Source organism: Centropristis striata, chromosome 6 (genome assembly GCF_030273125.1).
Source record: "Centropristis striata isolate RG_2023a ecotype Rhode Island chromosome 6, C.striata_1.0, whole genome shotgun sequence".
Classification (NCBI taxonomy): domain Eukaryota; kingdom Metazoa; phylum Chordata; class Actinopteri; order Perciformes; family Serranidae; genus Centropristis; species Centropristis striata.
Genome location: NC_081522.1, coordinates 31,942,139 through 31,964,517, shown reverse-complemented (window position 1 = coordinate 31,964,517; position 22,379 = coordinate 31,942,139). Strand labels below are relative to the sequence as shown.

Genomic DNA, 22,379 nt, shown 5'->3' with positions numbered 1-22,379 from the left:
TCTAAAAAGATTTCAACATTTAGGTTAGCTTTAAAATGCCTGTCCATGGGCAGGGCCCTTGCTCTGATCTCTACATTATTGTATGTATATATTTCCCTTTTGTCATTGAGTGTGTGGTTAATGTGTAACAAAGCACACAAACATCCACAGAGTGAAAATAATGTCAACTAAAAAGCAACAACTAACAGCTCTTTCACTGGCAATGACTAAAACTATATGACCCGACATAGACAGATGACTTAAATTGTCCCTCAATTAAGTACGAGGAGATGGTAGGTTTCAATATCTTTCTCAAGAACACTTCAGCAGTGTGGATGGCAAACACAGGAAGTTATTCGGTTGAGGGATAGTCACTCTGACCACGATGCCTCTGAGCTTCCTTTAAAAAGACAAGAAAAACACTGTTCCCTCTCTGATATTAGCACCAGCTAGCTATTTACTGGAGCCAGGAAAGTCCCAGAGCCGCAAGAGCCTGTCTGAGAGTCTCTACTTACTTCTGCTATCTGACTTTAACCCTTTCAACCAGTCATTGCTTTAACTATCTACTCCATGTTTTTCTTGGAACTATAAGTGTGCAGTCTCCTCACCATGAACCGTCAATATTAAGATTAAAGAGTTCACCATTTCAGTGGAGGAAAGTAACTAAGTACATTTACTCAAGTTCTGTACTGAAGTACAAATTTGGGGTACTTGTACTTTACTTGAGTATTTCCATTTAATGTAACTTTATACTTCTACTCCACTACATTTAAAGGCAAATATTGTACTTTTTACTCCACCACATTTAGCTGACAGCTTTAGTTACTTTTCAAGTCGAGATTTAACATAAAAACATGATCAATTTAAAGTGATTAGACATGTTTATAAATCAAACCACAAAAAGTATATTTAATAGTTAAAATGAGCCCTGTCTTTACAAAATTAAAGCGCTACTTACATAAATACACCAATACAAATAATCTAATAAGATGTTTAGAACTTATAACACAATCTGAGTGCAAAACGAGTACTTTTACTATTGATACTTTAAGTACATTTTGATGCTGATACTTTTGTACTTTTACTTCAGTAAGGTTTGAATGCAGGACTTTTACTTGTAGTGGAGTAATTTCACAGTGTAGAATTAGTACTTTTTATTGAGCAATGGATCTGAATACTTCTTCCACGACTACATCATTTTCTATTGGACTGTCCACAGATTTATCAACACGTTTGCTGACAGCGATTACTATGAGCTCCTATCTTCTGTCTCTAATGCATATTCTATTGGGATGGTGTTTGACATGTAGATTGAAGAAAAAAAACTAAGACATCTGCTAAGAACCTGCTTTATCTTTGGTGTACATGTCTATAACACCTTACTACTAAACTGTATACTTATAAATGTTACAAAGAAACAATTAACCACATGTTAATGACCGGCTTCTAACTGGTTTTAACAGACGACATCACATCACCCCGATTTTAGCTTCTTTGCACTGGTTCCCTGTTCGTTTTAGGAGTGATTTTAAGATTTTACTGATCACTTTTAAAGCTCTTTTAGGTCTGGCTCCTAGCTAAATACGAGCCGACCTGCGTCCTTAGATCCTCGGCTGGCTTCTGACCTGACCATTCCAAACTCAAAACTGAAAACCAGGTGAGCAGGCTTTCTCCACCAGATCGTCCCAATGTTGGAACAAGCTGCCCGAGGAGATAAGGCGCGCAGAGTTAGTAACTCCTTTTAAATCACTTCTTAAAAACCCACTTTTATAGACTTGCTTTTATGTAAAGCTTTCTATTTTACTACTTCGTCACTTTTTTACTCTGCGTATCTGAGAATGTCTTGGGATTGTTCCTGCTTCTGTTCCTGTTTGTCTTTTATTGTTTTTCTTTTAACGTAAGAATTGTTTTTAGTAGTGAAGGGATAATGAAGCTTCTTGAACCATTTGCTTTATTTTTTCACCCCACTACATGGCAGTCTTGGCTTAAAAAAAAGCTTTATCAATGGTATTTGAGTGTGTTTTCATCCCTTTGTTGAACAAAGAGCGCCATCTAGTGGGCTTCATAAATAAAGCAAATGGGCTTCGTTGTCCCTTCACTATTTTTATGTAATGCATTCTATTTTACTACTCCTTTTTACTTCATCACTTTTTTACTGCTTTTACCTTTTATTTTCTGTGTATCTGAGAATGTCTTGTGCTTGTTCCTGTCCTATTTTTTTGTTTTTCTATTAATGGTTTTCAGCCTTATGGCATCATTCTCTTTTAAGTTAACTGCTCTCTGTCGAAGCACTTTGTAAGCTGCTGTTTTTAAAAAGGTGCAATATAAATAAAGTTATTATTATTATTATTTTTATAATTGGGACTCAGTTGTTCCTCCTGACTCTCTTACAATCAAGACGATGTTGAAGTGTGCACAATAAAAACATTAGGCTGGCTGGCTCAAGTAAAATGCAAGATTAGCTACGGACAAACAAACACAAACACATAACTGAACAAATGGCAGAGTAAAAATATCTAAGGCATACCCTGGTGGCAGCGGTCTCTCCCAGGTTGTTGTTTTGGTGTTGTGGTCGACATAGTACACTCTGCCATGAGGCAACACCCTCTGCTCCCAGCTGCACAGAGAAAGAAACACACACTGCATTTGCTTCTACAACTCACACATTACAAAAACATCCAAAGCAACTATTTTTAAGGATTTCATGCTGAATGTACTCATAACAAACAAAACTTCTTACCAATACACAACTAACAATTATTTTGAGAGTAAAGGGTAGAGGTGGGGGGAAAAAATAAATTTCAAAAATCGTTACATCTCTTTTTGCAAGAATTTATTCTTAACTTTTGCTTTGCCAACAAACACAGTTGTATTTTATGTAAATACAGCTCGGTTGACCTGAACTGAGAGAGTAAAATAGAGAGGAGAGAGTACGGAGAATATTTGGCCATTCTGCACAAATTCTATTTTTAACATATGATTCAATATTGTATTGCATTACAGTATAGTAATACAGTTTTTAATCAGCAACACAGAGGATAAACATTACTATTTCAATGTGCCTTTTTTTTTAAGTGTCACGCTGAGTTTATTCAGCTGATTACAAGCACAGCATATCAATCATAGCAGGTAAAGCACAGGTGTATTTAATAATGTAATCCGTGGCTGAGCTAAGGGCCTCAGATTGTGCATTGTGTACTGGAGACACAAAGCTCCCAGAGTACAGGAGTATAGAGTAACATTACAGAGCGATGTTATTATTAGTTCCACTTGTTCTTTTCCAGCTGTGCCAAGTTGTGATGCAATTCATCTTTGCATGCGCTGATTCTTACCCTGCTGGGAGCGATTCTGTGGTGGCCTCTGTGGTGCTGTTGCTGGCCTGCTCGTTGGTGGAAGTCGCATTGGGGGCGGGCTCCGCCGGCGCGGCCGGACCCAGCGCGTCCTGACCTGGAGAGGGGCTGCTGCTGCTACTGCTGGCGGCAGGGGATCGGCCCGACGGAGAGGACGGAGGAGGTGTGTGACGCGCCACGCTGCCACGACTATTCTCCAGTCCGTTAGAGGTCAACTCAACTTTGTCTGAGAGAAAGCACAGAAGGGCAGAAGAGCATCAATCAATTAACAATGACGGACAACAGGAATTTACTGAATTACTTTATAGTTTTCACGTCGGCATCATGGGAAGACATAATTTGATTGAATTTATTTCTCCGGCCACTGTATCCAGTGAAACAGGAAAACAGGCAGTGAATAAAGGCAGCGGCAGCGTTGATAAATGAAGTGATAAATGAGCAGAATATTTGTGTGATTTACAAGCCGTCTATGAAAAAAAAAACCTGCATTACTAAACGTCCAAGAATAAAGCTGAAAATATTGAATTTATTACGAGAATAAATTATAATTATGTACAACTTTATTTTCGGAATGAATTAAATATTTTTTTGACTTTATTCTCGTAATTAAATTCTGTTTTTTTCTAAATGTGGCCCTAAATCTCCGTCGTAAAAATAGGACACATTGAATGTAATAGAATCCTATAAAATCTGTGAGAAGTGCGAATGACGGACGTTAAAAAAAACTTCTAAAAACACATCCAGTGGGCATTGGACTTTAGTGTTAATGTTTCCTTATAACCAAGACAATATAATAAATCTGAGCATGCCCACAAGCTGAGATTGTTAGTGCTGAGCTGCCAGTAGTTATTTCATTTATTAAAAAAAATCATATTTTTGTTTAAATTATGTGAGCATCTTTTATTATTTAACTAGCAGCAGTATTCTATTTTATCTGTTTTTTATGTTTTGCATTATTCCGTTACTGTACCGAAAATGAGCCGAACTGTGGCTTCAAAACGAGGATAGGAGACTACTGGCAGACCCTGGTGCAACATAACATTGCACCATAATGTGGTTATTATTTTACTATGTCTGGACTTCTTTTTATACCTTTCAAAGATACAGAATATGTGCACAAATTACCATCAGCAGCATCCAACCACTTAACATTGAGTCAAACTCTAGTTAGTGTACATACATAAATGTATAAATAATGTTTAAGCTAAAACACAGAGTGGAACACTATATACCTGCACTGTTTCCCGGGCTGACATGACTCTTAGAGGACCGACGGTGACCAGATAAGCCAGGCCCGGAGATCTGCTCCTCGCTCAGGTCCCCGTTGGTCAGAGAACCCCCTCTGGAGCACCCTGGGGAGCCCTGCGTACCACCCACTGAGTGTCTGTTACTACTGTGAAAAAAAAGAAGGCAGGGACGTGATGAGACAGGAGAGAGATGACAAAGATATATCAACATTTCTACCTACTGTATGTAAAAATGTGTGAATCTGTTGTGTTTTGCTTGTTCTTCGACTGTCTGTCACATGTGAATCACCTACCAGGTTTAATTTGTATCAACTTGTGGGCACTGAGCTCATGACAGAACGACAGAATTTACTCTCCTCCGCGTCTGTTCATACACAGCTGGATGGAGATGTCGACTGCTTCTCCATGACATCAGCGATTTGTGACTCTTTGTAATACCCCCGCTATAATGGGAAACCCCATACTATCCCATATGCCCTCATCCAAAATGCCTCAGAAATGTGTTTGTTGGCAGAAACAGAAGATAACAAGAGGCGCTGTCCACGGTGCTGAAGTCGTTAAATTTTGTGATAGAAAGAGGACATATTTAATAGGTTTATGTTTAGAGGTTTACTTATTACAGAGTACTAATTTAACAAGATTATTATCAAGATTTTTGGTATTTTTTGGTTGATACTATACACAAATTTGTTGCTGAATTTTACTGACAATTTCTAAAAATAACCATCAATATCACATTAAGACACCAAGACCTTGAGGAACACCTTAGAAAAATCCATGATTTTTGAGATTTCTATATTTTCGGCAATTGGATGGTGTTTCTGTAAACTGCTGAGAAACCCCCTTATTGTCAATATACCTAGGAAAGCCATGCATCATCTAAATGCAACCTAGTTTGTTCTTGTAAAGTTTCAGGAGGCTGTGATCATTATAAAGGTCGCAACAAGTAATTCACAACTTTATACCCATCAACAGGACTGCCTCAGTAAGTAGAACGAGGCAACCATTTTTCTTACTGGAAGGAAAGGGAGATGTATTTGTTTTACAATCCTTAACTTTATAATAATCACAGCCTCCTGACACTTTACAACCACAAACCAGAGACCTAGGCCATGTAGGTCCCATGTCTGTCCCCCACCTCTCACCTCATATATTACATCGAATCTCTGTTTGGTCTGTTTGCTCCTCGCAGCATCAAGGGGGCTGTATCTGAATGTCAAACTGTGCTTAGAGAGTCTGTATGTGTGTGTGTGTGTGTGTGTGTGTGTGTGTGTGTGTGTGTGTGTGTGTGTGTGTGTGTCCTGACCTGCTATGCGATCCAGCTGTACTGGGAGTCTCCTCACTCTGCGTCCTCCTCAGGTTGGGTCTGTCTGACTGCAGTATCTCTACAAAGACACAGAATATCATCATTGCACCGGCAGAGAGAACTAACTAACAACAACACAGGAATCACAGCACATTAAGTATGTCAATAATGTAGAGAAAAGAGAGGGATGGACAGTTTGAGGGGAAAAAAATGAAGTAAAATGACTTGTTTTTTTATGTGTCCTTAAAAAGCCCGTTGGTAACAAGTGGCTAAATGAGACCGCAGTGGTTGTCAGGGACATTAAACTTCCCTGGAGGGCACCCTCTCACTAGTCTGCCTTAAAACCTCTAGTCATGTTTATCAGTGCTCTTGCAGACTGTAAGTTATGTTAATAAACAATTTATTATGCTACGGATTCACCAGCTGCCCAAAACCACTGGTTATCTTGTTGGAGACCATCTGAACCATAACAGTAGTGAAGTGTAAGTCATGTGACCGTGGTGTAGTTCGATGAAGGAAAATGTTAGCATTTCACTTCTGTCGGCTGCATTAACACTTCAAACATCATTAAAGTGCTGTTCATTTATGAAGATTATCCTGCTGAACAAAACGTGTCAGCATCAGAAACGTGTGTTTGCAACAGAGTTTATTTTCTGCAATGATCCAAAATCCAATGCATGGAGATGCTAACTTACGGGTTGGCCTACAAATATATGTTGTTTCGTTTGCTCTCTATTGTCTTGTGCTCTGGGCTCAAGTGTGCTTGCATGAAATATTGTTGTTTTAGTCACAATTATGCTAAAATATATTTCCCCAACTATATTTAAGTTCCCTGTTAAGGGCCAACCTTCAATAAATGCCTTATTCAGTAGTTCAGTGAGAAAAAACAACAACCTCATATGTCAGCTGCCTGCATGCTATAACGTCAGGTTTCAACTCAACAGGTTAACATTAATATACAATTCTCTCAGCTGGGAGTCAGTATCAATCATAGACGGCCTATTGACTAGAGTGAGACACTGAAAGAAGATTTCTAAAAGAAGTTCATGAGTTAGAGGCTTTCTAGCTGATTTCAAGTCGAAACTCACTGGTCCCGACCAGCCAGGTTAACAGAGAGCCACCTTCATGACACTGACACCCCAGTGTTAAACCCCAAGTTACCTCTCTAACCCTCGAATCCAGCTTGGTAGTACAGGGCTCTGCTCTATATCAAAAGTGCCTTGAGAGAACTTCTGTTATGATTTGGCGCTGTATAAAGAAAAAAGACTTGAAGAGGTGACTGGTCCTCTCCAGAGCTGCACTGAAAATGAGAAAGTTCTCATAGTGAGGCTCAGCCCACTTAGTGTTCATAAAAAACTTGAATAATAAAATCCATATAGACCTGAAACATGTGGTATGTACAGTTGGTGGTTTAATAGAGACCATTCATCCTTGTAGAGACTTGGTAGTCTGTGCTAGTGTGTGTGTGTGTGTGTGTGTGTGTGTGTGTGTGTGTGTGTGTGTGTGTGAGTGTGTGAGTGTGTGAGTGTGTGAGTGTGTGTGTGTGAGTGTGAGTGTGTGAGTGTGTGTGTGTAGTGGCATGTGGTCTTGGTGTTGTGAGGGAATGTGTGACTCTATGCTCAGTCCCAAATATGACTTGAAACCACAGACCTATAGCATGCTTTTCATTAACACTCACTTTCTGCTTTACACAGACAAACACAGCACCTTCCTATGTGTAAGACTCACTCACACCAGAGGCATGAAAGCCTCAAACTGTATCCATATTTACACACACATATCTCCTACTATCTAAACACTATCTAACACACACACACACACGTGCCGTTTTGTGGCTATGAAAGAGTTTCTTGTGAGCAGGCCCGATGGACACAGAAAAATAAACAGTGGTCCTGAGAAGAAACTATTGTGTCATATCCTGCTCACTGAGTTCGGTTCAGTGAGTTGTTCAGGTACAGCGGGGCACATTTTAGTTCAGCAGCTGCTATGGAAACTTTAGGTTACTTGTCTCATTAATGCTATTCAGGTCTATGAGTAGCATGAGTGACACACCTATAAAACGTTGAAAAATGTCCAACAGAGTGGTCATGTGGTACACCCGCTGCCCAAGATCGCTGCTTAAGAGATGACTGGCCTCGTGTTTCCTTCAAATCCCCCTTAAAAGATTAAAGATAATGAATCAATTCAGATTTGAGTCATTATATTTTCTTTGGAGTGAAGTGGAAAAGATCTTGCAATTCTCAAGATGACTCAGAAATGTCACTATTTTACTCCCAACCCCGCTCAGAGTCAAGCTGTCGCCGGACTCTCAGGACTCAGCTAAGTTTGCAAAAAACGGCATTGAGTCTTTGAACGAGACAGTTACCAACCTCTGTGACAGGATCATCTAAGCAAAGGCAAGAATCTTGGAGGGTGGAGGATGAGATAAGGAGGCTTAAGCTAACCCAATTATGGAGAATCTGGTAAAGCAGAACCAGCAACTGCAAGGAAAGCTGACAGCTCTGCATCATTTTGCTCTTGTAAAACATCAATAAAAAAGGAAAAATGTCTGACATAATCCAAGGTGACATCCTCAAACTATTGACCAACAGTCCAAAACCTAAAACATTCAACTTACAATGATTTTTTTTTAAAGAAAAAGAAAAAAAAAAGGACATGAAGCCAAAGCCAGAGAATGTGCAGTATGACCGTTTTGAATAATTTCTACATCTCATCTCAGTGCTATTGGTAGCTTTTTTGCAATAAGTGAAGTTAAACACTAAAATCAACTCTCGACTTACACAACAACTTCAAGTAAGCGGACAGTAATCGAAACATTGTTGCAAAGGGATGTTTAGCCCTGTGTAGCATTCAGGGAGAATGAGAGAGAAAGACTGTTAGCTGAGCCAAAAAGGAAGAGATCTACAATTCACTGTAAAATAGAGGAGGTGAAGAAACATTTGTCCTTCACAGGTCAATTAAGTTACATCAACAGAAAACTCTAAGAGACATCCATTTTGGCATAAAAAAAATCTCCAGAGGTCAAAAAGTTACAAATGGTGTCACATTAAATTCCCATCTCGAACAAAAGCAGCGTGAACGGCCCCTCGTCTGTTACAAATACATTCAAATATATAAATGGTTGATGTCATTCCACCATGACAAGAATTTATTAGGAATGACTTACACCTTCTTCAAGGAAATTGAAACTTCTTAAGTAATCTTAACTATGTGATGTTTGTAACTTACTGTAGTAACGTGTGGATTTTGACAGAACTACGTTTTATAAAAATATGAGATAATAAAAAACGATCAACCATTAGAAGATTTTGTCTAGCTGTTGATGTGTTTCTAGTACTGTATTGTATAGCACAGCAATGATGATATATACAGGACTCGCTGCAGTCATAAAGCCAGGAATATCAGCAAACACAACTTCTTCACCCCTCTACCGACCGGCTAAAGAAAGAGCTTCTACCCCAGTGCTGTGACATTACTGAAAACACAGCAGCAGCGATCCCTACCCCCGCCACCCCCCACATGCAGCCCCCAGCCACTAACTTTCCATGTTCACTGTTATCCTAAGGCCCTTTCATAGTGCGGTCCCGCAAATGTCCCGGTATATTGCCGGAAAGATCCGTGCTGGCTTTTCGCCTTAGGGCGTTCATAGTAATCTCATGAAGGTGTGATATTCATGCCCTTACATAGTGCAGTCCGGCGTCGCCAAACGAGGTGGGAGGAGACGATCATGACGCGTCATGGTAAAATTTATGCTTACCTCGTATACTCTTCTATAATCATGCAACTCTTTTTAGAATCATGCCTTGTACTACTTAATATATATTATAATCGTGTTAGGATGAATGACTTCATGTTATTCTCTGTATAAATGCTGTAATGATGTAATTGTGTAATAATTGTTTGATTTAATGTGGACCCCAGGAAGAACAGTCTTCATCTCTATGAAGACTAATGGGGATCCAAAGGATACAATAAACAATAAACAATAAAACGTGTAACAGAGCCACAGCAGTGCTGCACAGTACCACAGTGCTAATAGGCTGCACAGTTAGCTCTGGAGCAGTACAATATGTATATGCTTCAGCAGTACGTGTTCAGTTAGCGACCTCCATTGGTTAGCATGCCGATTTGTTTACAATAAGTGGAGGACGCTGTGCACAGTTGCCGACGGCGGCCGCAGTTGTTGTGCAGCTGCTGAACAGTGAGTCAATGACTGTCGGACCAAGTGGGAGATGTGTGTTAGACGTCATATTCTGCCTTGACGGGATGGTCGATCTATAGTGGTTCAGCTTCCGGCAGTCCCACCAATTTTCCGCCTAGGACTACTAAATATTGCACATATGGACAAATAAAGACGTTACAGAGCTGTAAATGTCGCAGCATGAAATGGCACTATGAAAGGGCCTCCAGACTGTATTTATCCACATATGCAGTATTTTTCCACAAAACTTATCTTCATGTGCAATAATGTATTTCTACATTCTACAGTTCTAATTTGATAATTACATACTGTCAACACTGCTTACTTTGTACTCATTAAACACTACAGCACCATCACTTTCTGTCCTATTTACACACACACACACATATATATAATGTGTGAATTATAGTATTTTTTCTTTCAGTATAGTATATTTTTACCTTGCACTGTTTGTACATAGCTTTTTATAAATATTTTTTTCCTTCACTTCATTGTAATTATTTCTATGCATCTATAAGCGTGCTTCTAGGACATTTCATTGTATTTGTACATCAACAATAAAGATATCTAATCCAATCAATAACAAGGAGGGCTCTATAGCCATATTGGGTTTCTATGATTTTTGCATCAACGTGATTATGTTACTTTGTTTACCAGGTTATGTAATATCAGACTTTTTACAAGCTATTAAATTAAATCACTGGATTTAATTAATAAACGTTTCTCAGTTCATTTTACTGCAATATCACACTATATAAACAATAATAGAGGACTGTACCAATTTTCTGACCGATACAAGACTACACCAAGGACTTAATTCAGCAGCAACACTGTCCTTAGCAGTGTTTGTGTCTTATAAAGTTAGCAAGTTACAAGTCTTTGGCACATACCGTGCATAAAGTCTAGAATGATGGATCCACGATGAGTGTTAGACTCTCCACACAGACACACCAGTGACTGACTGAGTGTGTCTGTTGTGCAGTGTACATGTTGGATGGGAAGATTTTTATAAATGGAGTGTGTGTGTGTGTGTGTGTGTGTGGTGTGTGTAAGCATCTAACATTTACAGTGTTGTAATATTCCTCGAGTTGAAATCTCTCTGCTCTGCCTTCTGTTTCCTCTCGTCTTTCAATACAAGGGTTTGTTTATGAAGCCAGCAGTTTGTGTGTGTGTGTGTGTGTGTGTGTGTGTGTGTGTGTGTGTGTGTGAAAAGCTGCCAGGGGAAATGAGTAAAAGTTCCAAACTAACAGAGGTGCGTTCAGAGTGAGAACACAGAGCCCCTAACACAACCAGAAGGCAACACACTTCCACCTTTATACGCTTTATATATTCAGGCAGCCCACATATGCCTCCACACACACACACACACACACACTGCAGAATGCAAAACACATGTGCATGCACACCCACAAACACACGGGCTCAAAAACACACGCCTGCATCGACACTCATGAGACCATAAAATACAAACATACAAAAGACAAGCGCCTCAACTTGAAACCCTGGTTTCGAGGGCACACTTCAGCCCTCTGTTCGCTAACCTCTCCTCCCCCAAAAGACTTGCATACACACACACACACAACCTCTGTCATCCCTGCCCCTACAAGCCAAAAGAGGAAACTCCCCCCACCCTGCTGCCATGCACACTGCTTCGGGGATCACAGGAGGTGATTGTACTACCGAGCTGCAGGCAATGAAGCTAAATAACGCAATTCTCAGAAACAAATTAGACAAAAGTACGCCCTATGTCTGCAATTATATGAGGCCAAGTGTGTGTGTTCAGAGATTTAGGTGAACCCTAAAAAACAGGCCATGTAAAGAAAACAAGGGGGGGTTGGCTCTGTTCATTGTATGTTAACCTTTGACCTGCACACATGCTTGTTTAACTACATTGTGAGGACATCCCATTTTCTAGTCATGGAAAAAATGATTAGACTTATTAGAATTTCTTTATTTTAATGCCTGGTACAACTAAAGATACATTTGTTTGGACAAATGATAACAACAAATACTACTAATTTAAGAGCTCATATCAAGCCATTTTCCATGGTTTTCTTGATAATAACCAAAATCAATATCAAGAAAACCATGGGAAATGGCTAGATATCAGCTCTTAAATTAAACTCTTATGAGCCGTTTTGTTTTTATCATTATATTTTTCCAAACAAATGCACCTTTACTTGAACCAGGTATTAAAATGAACAAGAAATTGAAGAAAACAATGGTCTAATATTTTTTTCCATGACTGTATGTCGATTCTCTGATGCCCAAAACCGTATTTTACTCTCAAATGAATAGTTTTACGCTTATTCATGTTTTCTTTCCTGACATTTTAACATTTATCATGTGATAACTATGCTACAGTGCTAATATAAAGCAATGGGCTGTCACCGGTGTGTTTAAGGCTGTATTTTTACCAATTTTTCCAAATTCTAGCCTCCTGCACAAGTGAGTCCCCCTTTCCATAATTTTCTTGTCTTGTCGTCCATGTGGTACAACAACATGCACACACTCTCTCTCACACCTACACACTCCTCCTCTTAACCTCTCCTCACATCAAAACAGTCACAAAGAGACACATTTATACGGCCCATGCTGTGGCAGGCCTTGGCCCTTACTGCTCACCCTGTGTTCATTGAGCAGAATACACTGTGGGCTCTGTGTGGTGCTCCATGAAAAGGCTTGCTTGTGTGTGTGTGTGTGTGTGTGTGTGTGTGTGTGTGTGTGTGTGTGTGGCACAGAGATGAGATGGATGCATGGACCTGGTTGTGGTTTGAAGTGCAGCTTAATACCGGTGTTTTTGTTAAAAAGACACCAAGTGTTTGCTTCCAAAACCATAAAGTAAAGTAAAATGTTAGCGTAGTGCCTGCAAGCAGAAAGTTCTGTTGACCTGGGGTTTTGAAATACTTCCTCTGAGGTACCGTGAAATTATTTTATATTGGTTTGGGAATAGCAACACATGCACATGGAGATTAATTGTTCTCTCTGGTCAGTGGTTAAGTTAAAATAATACAGGTTGTTAAGGCTGAGATTGTAACAATAGTGCAGCTGTGCAACATTTTGTGCTGGTTTTTGACATGTTGTTCTTGGCAGGACTAAAACAGTTCCGACACGCTATTTAAACGTAGTTAAAACTCTCCATTTACACCCAGGCTTTGTTGAATGAAATAAATAATTAAATAAATAAGTACACATATTGGCTAACCATAACCTTTGGAAAGTGGGTTCTATTGTTGTCACGTTACACAAGTATCAAGCCAGACAAACTTAAAGCTACCGACAAACAGGTTGTTCATTTAATTCAAATACTTGAGAAGTTTTATCTTCCACTATTTCACTTTCCTATGTTGCAGTTAAAGCAGGTAAAAGCAGTTTGCAAAGAATAGAAAAAGACCAATGTATGATAAAACATCAGAGCCCCATGGAGAAGTGGGACATTGTTAGAAATAACTATCTTGTGATGACCTAACATTTCAAGAAACTGTGTTGCACTGTCTAGCGGTTAAAAAAGCAGAAGTGCAATTAGAGTTTAATGCTCCTGTGAAACAACAAACTTTTCCTATCTGGCATACGTTTGCCATGGCAGCGATCAGACGTGTACTGTAGTGGGAGAACATGCAGAGCTGTTGTCAGGGTTGAGTTGGCGTTAGGGATGTCAACAATCAACTGTTAGCCGACAATAAGTATTTTGACCGATTAATACCATTAGTTAAATGTTTTGGGGGATTTTTTGTAAGTAGCGGCCGGCTAACCTGACTGACAGCAGACATTTACTGAACCAAATAGTTTTCATATTGCTTCCTAATGTTTGTAAATATTGATTCACTGATTTTTTTATTTAGATTTTTGATTTCCCTGCCCACTTTAGCAAGGGCTGGAATCTACCTGTACTCACGGAGCCAAAGAAACCACGCTAACATTGTGAGTGTGCGTGGCCACTAAGTTGCCCTTGGGCGGAAATAGTGTCACACACGCACCTGCAGGAAGATTGGCATAATAAAAGTGTATATCAAAGACAGTGACATGCATCAGTGTTTGGGCATTGCATCGATACAGTTGGATCTTTCACAGATAAATCGATATATGGATTTATATATATATATTTATTATATTTTCAATGTATTGTTGCACCCCCATTCCTGACCAAAGACCAAAATGTTTATGGGCACAAACCCTTAAAACCACATGGGCAGGTGTAGACTTAAGCTGCCAGGATTTCTGTACGAAAATTGGTGTGTGCATGTTCACTTTGCCATCCCTTAGCACAGCCATTCTCAACCTTTGGGTCGCGAGATTATTTCTGGGGGTCGCCAAATCATTTTGGAAAAATTTTAATTGCACAAAATGAATATTAAGTTACATAATTTCAGACAGGGAGATGGATTAGTTGTTGTCTGCTTCATTATTTGTCCAAAATTCGTCGTATCAACTGAGTTTGTATGATCTGAACTGTGCGTGTGAGATTCTGTTCAGTGAGCACAGCGGAAAAGATAAACAAACAAAAAGAAAAAAAACTGGTGCTGGAAAAATGGATCGATGGCTGCAAAGAAAAGCTCCAGACTTGGGTCAGCAGCAGCAGCAGGGGTCCCAAGGTCTACCACCAGAAAGCCTAACGGGACCACCAGCTGAGAAACGGAGGGCAGTGAGGCCGACACCAGCTAGAGCTGAAGAGACAAGAGGGTAGGGGGGCTATCCGTCCGGCTTTAGGCCTGACTGCATGTTAAATTGAGGGTCGCGACTCAAAAAGGTTGAGAACCACTGCAGTAGCAGACCAGTGAATTGTGATTGTATCTGCAAAAGGCCGATGATGTTGATGTTTGCTTCACCCTGCGTCTTTGTGTCTATTCAACCCGAAGCTTGCAGAGTTTTTATGGATTTTTGTTTTGGATTAAGTTTTCTAGACTTTCACACAATATCGGCACAATGAACGTTTTCACTGACAAAGCGAGAGAAGGTGGAAAATATTACTAAAACGTTAAGTTAAAATGGGGTTGTATTCCATTAATTTTATATTGTTTAACCTTGTTTTTTTGAGCCACATCCTTGCATCCTTTAAAAGGAGTTCTTTATTTTTCATCAAACATGAAAAAGAGCAGTGATGTGTGTGCACCCACAGTGGGAGTGCCTCTTCTCTGTGCCTTTCTATATGAATACCTTCACCTCAGTGTGTGTATGTATATGTGTGAGTGTGTGGGGTAAAGGCGGGACTCACTGTCTGCTGCCGTGCTGCCATTGGGCAGCGTGCCCAGATCAACAGCCATGCCGTCCAGACAGACGTTGAGCTCGCCTCCTGCTACAACCGAGCCTTTGTTCTCCGTCTGCAGCACCAGACTCAGCTGGACATTCTCCACTAGAGGTAGGAGAATGCAGAGAGAGGAAGAGGATGAGTGGTTGAGGAGGTAAAGGACAGTAGTGGTGAGGAGAGGGGGAAAGGTTGAGTTGGAGGCAGGGGAGAGAGTGAGGAGAGACGGAAGCGAGGAAATAGGACATCATCTGTGTTTGCTCAAAAATGAGCTGAAAAATGGTTTCAGAAGCAGACTCTGTGTCATGAGAATTACAATATCGACCTATCTTATGATAACTGGACACAACCTCAATAATTTTGGTTGACCATGATATCGCCCCTGGATATAAAGGAATATCTTATCTTATCATCATTATAGCCAACATGCCTAACAAATAGCAGGCTTTACCCATTATTATAAGACAGCGCTGGGTGCAGCACTTCACCAGGTTTTCACAGCTTCTCATTTTCACTTTTAAGCCAAATGAGCAGAAATAATAAATACTTTCGGACAGCACAGAGAGACAGATGGAGCAGAGCTTTTCCTCACACTGCAAAAAGTATCTGATGTAACAAACAGCCACATGTTCAGTGGTGGAAACTATAACATTAATGATCAATTAATCAATTAATCGCTGCATGCATACATGGACAAAATAAAAGATATATATACTGTACGATGGAAAAGCCTGTTTTGATAACGGACACTTTTATTTTGAAAGGAAAAAAAGAGACTTGATCCTGTCAATCAGAAAACTAAATCAACTGAGATAAGACAGTAAATATAACGTCAAGGAGATCAATGTTTTATGTTTTAGCCCCCAAAGAGGCGTGAGGTCAGTTTTCACAGTAATCTTGCATATTTAAATGTGTTTTGTGTTTAAATAAGTTTTGGTTTAAATTAAACTCAGTAATTCATGTTAGCAAAGTTTGATACAGTAAGCTAGTTTTGCTCAAATTAATACTCTTGTATTTCTGTGTTTTTTTTATAATTGTTATTGCAACTTTCAGTTTGCAGATTGTAGCTTTTATCCAACTTAATTCTCAGCTCATTGGCTTATTGACGTACGGCCGCAGAACTGAACGTTCGGCCGTGTTTCAGTTCAGTGAGTACTGATACACAGTCAGAGATAAAATTAAAATAAAAGAAATACACAGATCGATTAAAAATTCCACGTGATCGACCAAATTCCTAACGACCATTAATCGATCGTCAATAAATTAATCCCATCCCTTGTGGAAACGCACTTCTTCAGGCTGCTTTGTGCTAGTTTGAGTTTCAATCGGACTTTGTTGCACTTATTTTGAATCGGAGGATGCATTGCTCCATGCAAAGATCTGTGCTCTTATCCTGCCGTTACAGGTGACGCTGTCTGTCTGTCTGCAGTTCTGCACATGCTTACATGGGTTAGAAACCTGGTGCCTGTACACACTGCAGAGGATTCAGAATTGCTCAGAAGAAATATATAGAAATATATCAGGCCTCTGTAATCCACTTCCCTACCTACAGAAACACAGGCTGCTTGTTGACAGCTCATGACAGTTTAGAAATCAGCTGACTGGAGAGAGCGACTGTAAACTGGTTAATAAAGTGCAGGTAACACACTGATAAGAGCTTCATAATCCTCTTAAGTAGGGCAGAGTTGTTCTCTCTGAATAGGTGTAAGCATGGACTTGATTTCAAGCTGTAAACACCAAGGTTTATTATTATATTACCAGGGTAAATTAAGGGCTGTTGGTCAACTCTCAAGTTGAAGACATTTTCAATAGTTTAAAACAAGAGATTGTTGTTTTGGTTGTGTTGTTTAGTTTTATTTATTGAGGATATTTTAATATTTTTTTAACATTAAAATTCCAGTGTCTGAATATTCTCGTGTATGAATTGGTTTTAAAATAACAATACAGTTATGGTGACAATTTCTGGGACAATTTACCGTCCATCAAAAATAGTTATCATGACAAGCTAATTGTCTTATTGGCGACTGGCTAATTTGTTCCACAGTACCAAGTTAATAAAAGTGCTTAAAGGTGGCACTGAATGTTTCCATGTTTAAATATTGTATTCAGAGGAAACCTGGATGAGTCTGGTAAATGTACTGTAGCTCAGGACAAAAGAGAATCGTCCTGAAGAATATCAGCAGGTGTTTTATTACTCCAAAAAAAACAAAAACATTTACACTAAGTAAACACTTAGGTAGGTATTTTAACATATTAACTACCTCAAGAAGAATTTCGTCAGAAAAGTCCTTGTTTTCATGTTTTACCTTCTAACTAGTAACTAAAGCTGTCGGCTAAATGTAGTGGAGTAAAACGTTCAATATTTGCCTCAAAATGTAGTGGAGAAGAAGTATAAAGTTACATAAAATGGAAATACTGAAGAAAAGTGCAGGTACCTTAAAATTGTACTTAAGTACAGTACTTGAGATAATGTAGTTAGTTACATTCCACCACTGCTTATAAGGTATGTAATACCATATTAAACTCTCTGGAAAAAAATGTATGTGTGCGTGTGTGTGCCCTTACTCTTGCCATCGTGTGTGCGCAGCGTGTCCAGCAGGTCTATTGTGGCGCTGCCCAGTAGCTCCTTCCTCAGGGTGTGGCAGCTCCACAGCTTCAGATCCAGACGACTCTGAGGTGTCACATTACTGTGAAACGAGGACACATGAACATGCACAAACCATCAACTGAAGTCCTTTTACCATACAAACACATGATCAAAAACACGACAAACACTGCATATGAATAAAGTCATTAAATCTGTTTTCCTTCAGGGAATATTTTTTTTGAATGAGCCGAGTTTCACTTTTTAATAAACTACGATTTAAAGCGGAACCGGGTGAACTTCCAAGCAGCAGCACTTTTATTAAAGTGAAGTATGAAGGGCTGTCCAGCTAAGTTAGTGCTGAGTTTCTTCACCAGGAATCACGCAAAAGCACCACTGTAAGTCTTGTGTTTCATCAAGACTTGCTTTTTATATTTTATATTTGTTACATCTATTGTCTGTGTACAAAAACACTTTCTGCTGCTACACTTCTGTGCAATATATATATATATATATATATATATATATATATATATATATATATATTCTATTCTTACAGTTTTATATTTTATACTCATATTTATGCTGTATTTATCCAGAGTACAATTGCAACTAAATTTTGTTTAATGTGCATGTTTTATGTACAGACATTTTCCATGGTTTTCTTGATAACCAAAATTATTCTCAAGAAAACCATAGACATGTCTAGATATCAGCTCTTAAATTAAACTCTTATGAGCTATTTTTGTTGCTATCATTATATCTGTCCAAACAAATGTACCTTCAGTTGTACCAGGCATTAAAATGAACAAGAAATTGAAGAAAACAATGGTGGTCTTTTTTCCATGACTGTATAACTGAATGACAATAAAGTCTAATATGCTTCTTGGACATTAGTCATGCAGCATGAAAAAAGCTTTTAAAAAAATGACTGATCGACTAAAGAAATCTTAACACCAAAACAACAAATTAGTTGGCTAACCAAGTAAAGAGGGTCGCCTGAGAAATATTCTGGTATTTGGACTGAACTCTTTGCTTCAGTGCAAAATATTTTTGTGTTCTATAAAATCGTTTGAACAACTTTACAAAGAATAAAATACAGGGTTGTATTAGTATCTGTGTTGTGTGAGTAGTAGTGTTCTCACAGGGTGAGGTCTTCATTCCACTGCAGCTCGAGGTGTCCACTGCGTTTGCCTGTTTTTTTGGTTTCACTGGTCAGGCCATCTGCAGTCACCTCGACGAAGGAGCTGAGTCGAGAGTGACGGTTTGGCAGCTTGGGAGACTGGGGCTTTGCTGAAACCACTGAGCACACACACAAACACACACAATGTCACATGGAAGAAAGTAGAATTGAATAGAGTCAGACGTTGTGCGACTGTGGCTACAGTCCAACCACAATAAGCTAATTAATTTCCATTCCATGGGGGTTACATTATATGGTGTTTATGTTGGTGGTGTAAATGGGGGCTGCTGATTATCTTTGGGTGGGTAGGTGTTTGCACATGCATTTAAGATGTAAATCACACTGAGTTCACTTTTAATGAAATGTGCTACATAAATACAATAACCTTGTCTGTCTCAATGTTCCAGTTTAGCCAATTTGTTGTTAATTTTAAACAGGGATTGACTTAAACAGAAACCTGGTTTTATATCTTTATTTTGGAATAAATAAAACAGTTTCCATGTTGCCATTTTTACGATTTCTTTTGACACTGTTTTATTATGTTGTACATATCAAGTGGTGGAAGAAGTATTCAGATCTCTTACTTCAGTAAAGGTACTAAAATCACACTGCAGAATTCCTCGACTACAAGTAAAAGTCCTGCATTCAAAACTTACCAAAGTAAAAGTGCAAAAGTATCAGCATCAAAACGTACTTAAAGTATCAAAAGTAAAAGTACTCTTTATGCAGAATGGCCCCACTCAGATTGTTATATATACATTCCAAATATATTATTGGATGATTATTTGTGATGCATTTATGTAATAAGCATTTTACTGTTGTTTAACAACTTGATATACTGTTTAATTTAAAGAAAGGTCTAATCACTTTAAATTGACTTTGGTTGATGTTAAATCTCGACCTGAAAAGAAACTAAAGCTGTCAGCTAAATGTAGTGGAGTAAAAAGTACAATATTTGCCTCTAAATGTAGTGAAGTAGAAATATAAATTAACATAATATGGTACAAGTACCTCAAAATTGTACTTAAGTACAGTACTTGAGTAAATGTACTTAGTTACATTCCACCACTGTACATATCCCCCATTATACCATTTTTTAGGAACAGGTCATGAAAGCACAACATAAAAAAAATAATAACATAAAAATGTATTTATCTTCTGCTGATGTCAGGTCAGTGCTCCACTAGTTACTGTGTCAGCTGTGTGCCACATTATAACTTACTGTTATCACAGCTTTGTACACAAGGGAGTGACATCAAAAAGCTCTCCAGAATCAAGGATTCAAATTTGTAATTATTTCTTCTTATTAACTCTTTAACAAATAAAAAGTATGATGTTTAATTGTATTCACATAATTATCCATCATAGGCTTGTGCTTGACGCGTTACTGATGAAATGCATTTTATCAGCCTCATCAAGCACTTCACCAATCTGTTGTCAGGCAGAATAGAAGATACTGGTTTGTGGTTCTGTTAGCATCACTGTTACCATGGTAACCCTTTTCTGCAGTTTGTATAAAACAGTGAAGTATGCACCTTTAATATGCCACTGCCAATAAACAAAACAAAGAGATAAAGCTTTTTTTTTTTAAATATGCAAGAACTATTTTTTTTTGTCCCTACACTGTAATAAATTATTCTGTAGTCGTTTAATTTTACTTAAAATATTTGATAACATTTATTAAATATAAATGCGTCCTTGATTTTGAGGCAGTTGTTTAAGTAACTTTAATATAAAAATGTCTGAGATAGAATCTACTTATTTTGATCACATTAAATATAATCTTCATGTGTATGTTATTCTTAATCAAGAGAATTTTGAATGAATCCAACACAATAGAATTAGTCCGTAATTAGATTTAATTTAATTAAATAATTTAATAATATTGCATGCAATCTGTTGCCTCACTTTTGTTGAGTAGCTATTGTTGTATTATTGAGTAGTGTATCCTTTTTTTTAACAGTGTAGAGCCGTTTTACCGCAGTTTTATAGTTCATTTTGTCACTTATCACATAGGAACACACAACACATACACCTGCCTTTTAACATAACACATATCACATCATGTTTACTTATAACCCACATCTATTCCATTTATTTATATTTATCTTTGCACTAAATGTTGCACAGCGTGTTTTTATCTTGCCTGTGGTATGCAAAATGTTATCTTGTTTTTTAACTGCACATAAAAATGACAGTTAAAGGGAATCTGAATGTGAAATACAAACCAAAAGCCTGCTTATATTTAGGATGCTGTATGGATTTGGGATGTAACTTGTGTGCTGGTGGTAAGGCAAGTAAACAGACAAATATAAACATCACCCTCTAGTGGAAGAAAAAAAAAATCTGTGGTGCGACTTTCATTCATTTTTAATGATAATGGGGTCCAGAGGAATCATGAAATGGTCACGATGAGGCCTCAGCTTTAAAAAAATAAAAATAAACAAACAGAAAGACAGCCAAGAAACCAGTGTGATGACACTGGAGGGAAGTGTTCACACTGGTGGTACATTTCATGACTTTTCAGGGACTTTTAATACCTACATCAAAGTGCTTACGCAGCCAAAAAATATGATTGCTACATGCTGTTATTCAGTGTTCTCACCAGTAGAACTGGAACAACCTAATTAAACGAATGCATGAAACAAGTTGTACAACTGCTGTGTTATACTGATGCAATATCAAACTTCTGAGTCAATGGCTTCTTACAGAGAATTGATTAAACTCTCTGAATACACCTCTGTCCCTTTCATGATATTTCATTAAATCACAGCACACATGGAAGCTGTGCAAGTCTTGTATAAGTCTTCAGCTGGGCTTGTGCAGGTTTAGTAGCTTTGAATTGTTAGAATAGGCCTGCTGAGAATATGGTTACTGCATGAGTCAGGCATATGTGAGCTGATTTGTTCATCCCGAATCACTTCTAGATAGCAACTAAAGAACACACAGCCTTGCAGTGTGTCTCAGATCAGCACGGGTGGTGGGATTAATAAATTATGACAGAGAGAAAGGCTTCTGTCTAGAGCGAAGGCCATATCAACCTTAAAGGTGATATACTTTCACACGCAGGTGCGATTCATGGCTAATATAAAATATTGATTATAGCTCCTTTGATTAGTTTTGTTATTAGAGATTTATTCAGAACCTGTCTGATCATCTGACTGCTTCTGTCTCTTATTCTTTAAAAGAACAGGATGAGTCAGTTATTGCTATTTGATTTTCACTTCATTGAAACAGGATGGCCTTGTATTAGTAATACCAATGACTAGAAAGGTTTAAATAAAAAA

General features: G+C 38.4%; 1 protein-coding gene across 3 annotated transcripts in view; it reads right to left on the bottom strand.

Moving 5' to 3' along the window:
* wwp2 (WW domain containing E3 ubiquitin protein ligase 2) overlaps positions 1-22,379 on the bottom strand; it is a 56,098-nt gene that overhangs the window by 30,352 nt on the left and 3,367 nt on the right. For 2 of the 3 annotated variants that reach the window (XM_059335646.1, XM_059335648.1), the window contains exons 3-9: positions 19,055-19,211; positions 17,891-18,012; positions 15,296-15,433; positions 5,883-5,961; positions 4,562-4,722; positions 3,312-3,555; positions 2,507-2,596 (exon numbers count right to left, since the gene is read on the bottom strand). In XM_059335646.1, the coding sequence (XP_059191629.1) occupies positions 2,507-2,596; positions 3,312-3,555; positions 4,562-4,722; positions 5,883-5,961; positions 15,296-15,433; positions 17,891-18,012; positions 19,055-19,211 (991 nt within the window). The remainder of the gene's footprint in view (positions 1-2,506; positions 2,597-3,311; positions 3,556-4,561; positions 4,723-5,882; positions 5,962-15,295; positions 15,434-17,890; positions 18,013-19,054; positions 19,212-22,379) is intronic. The other variant, XM_059335647.1, reaches the window with a different exon arrangement.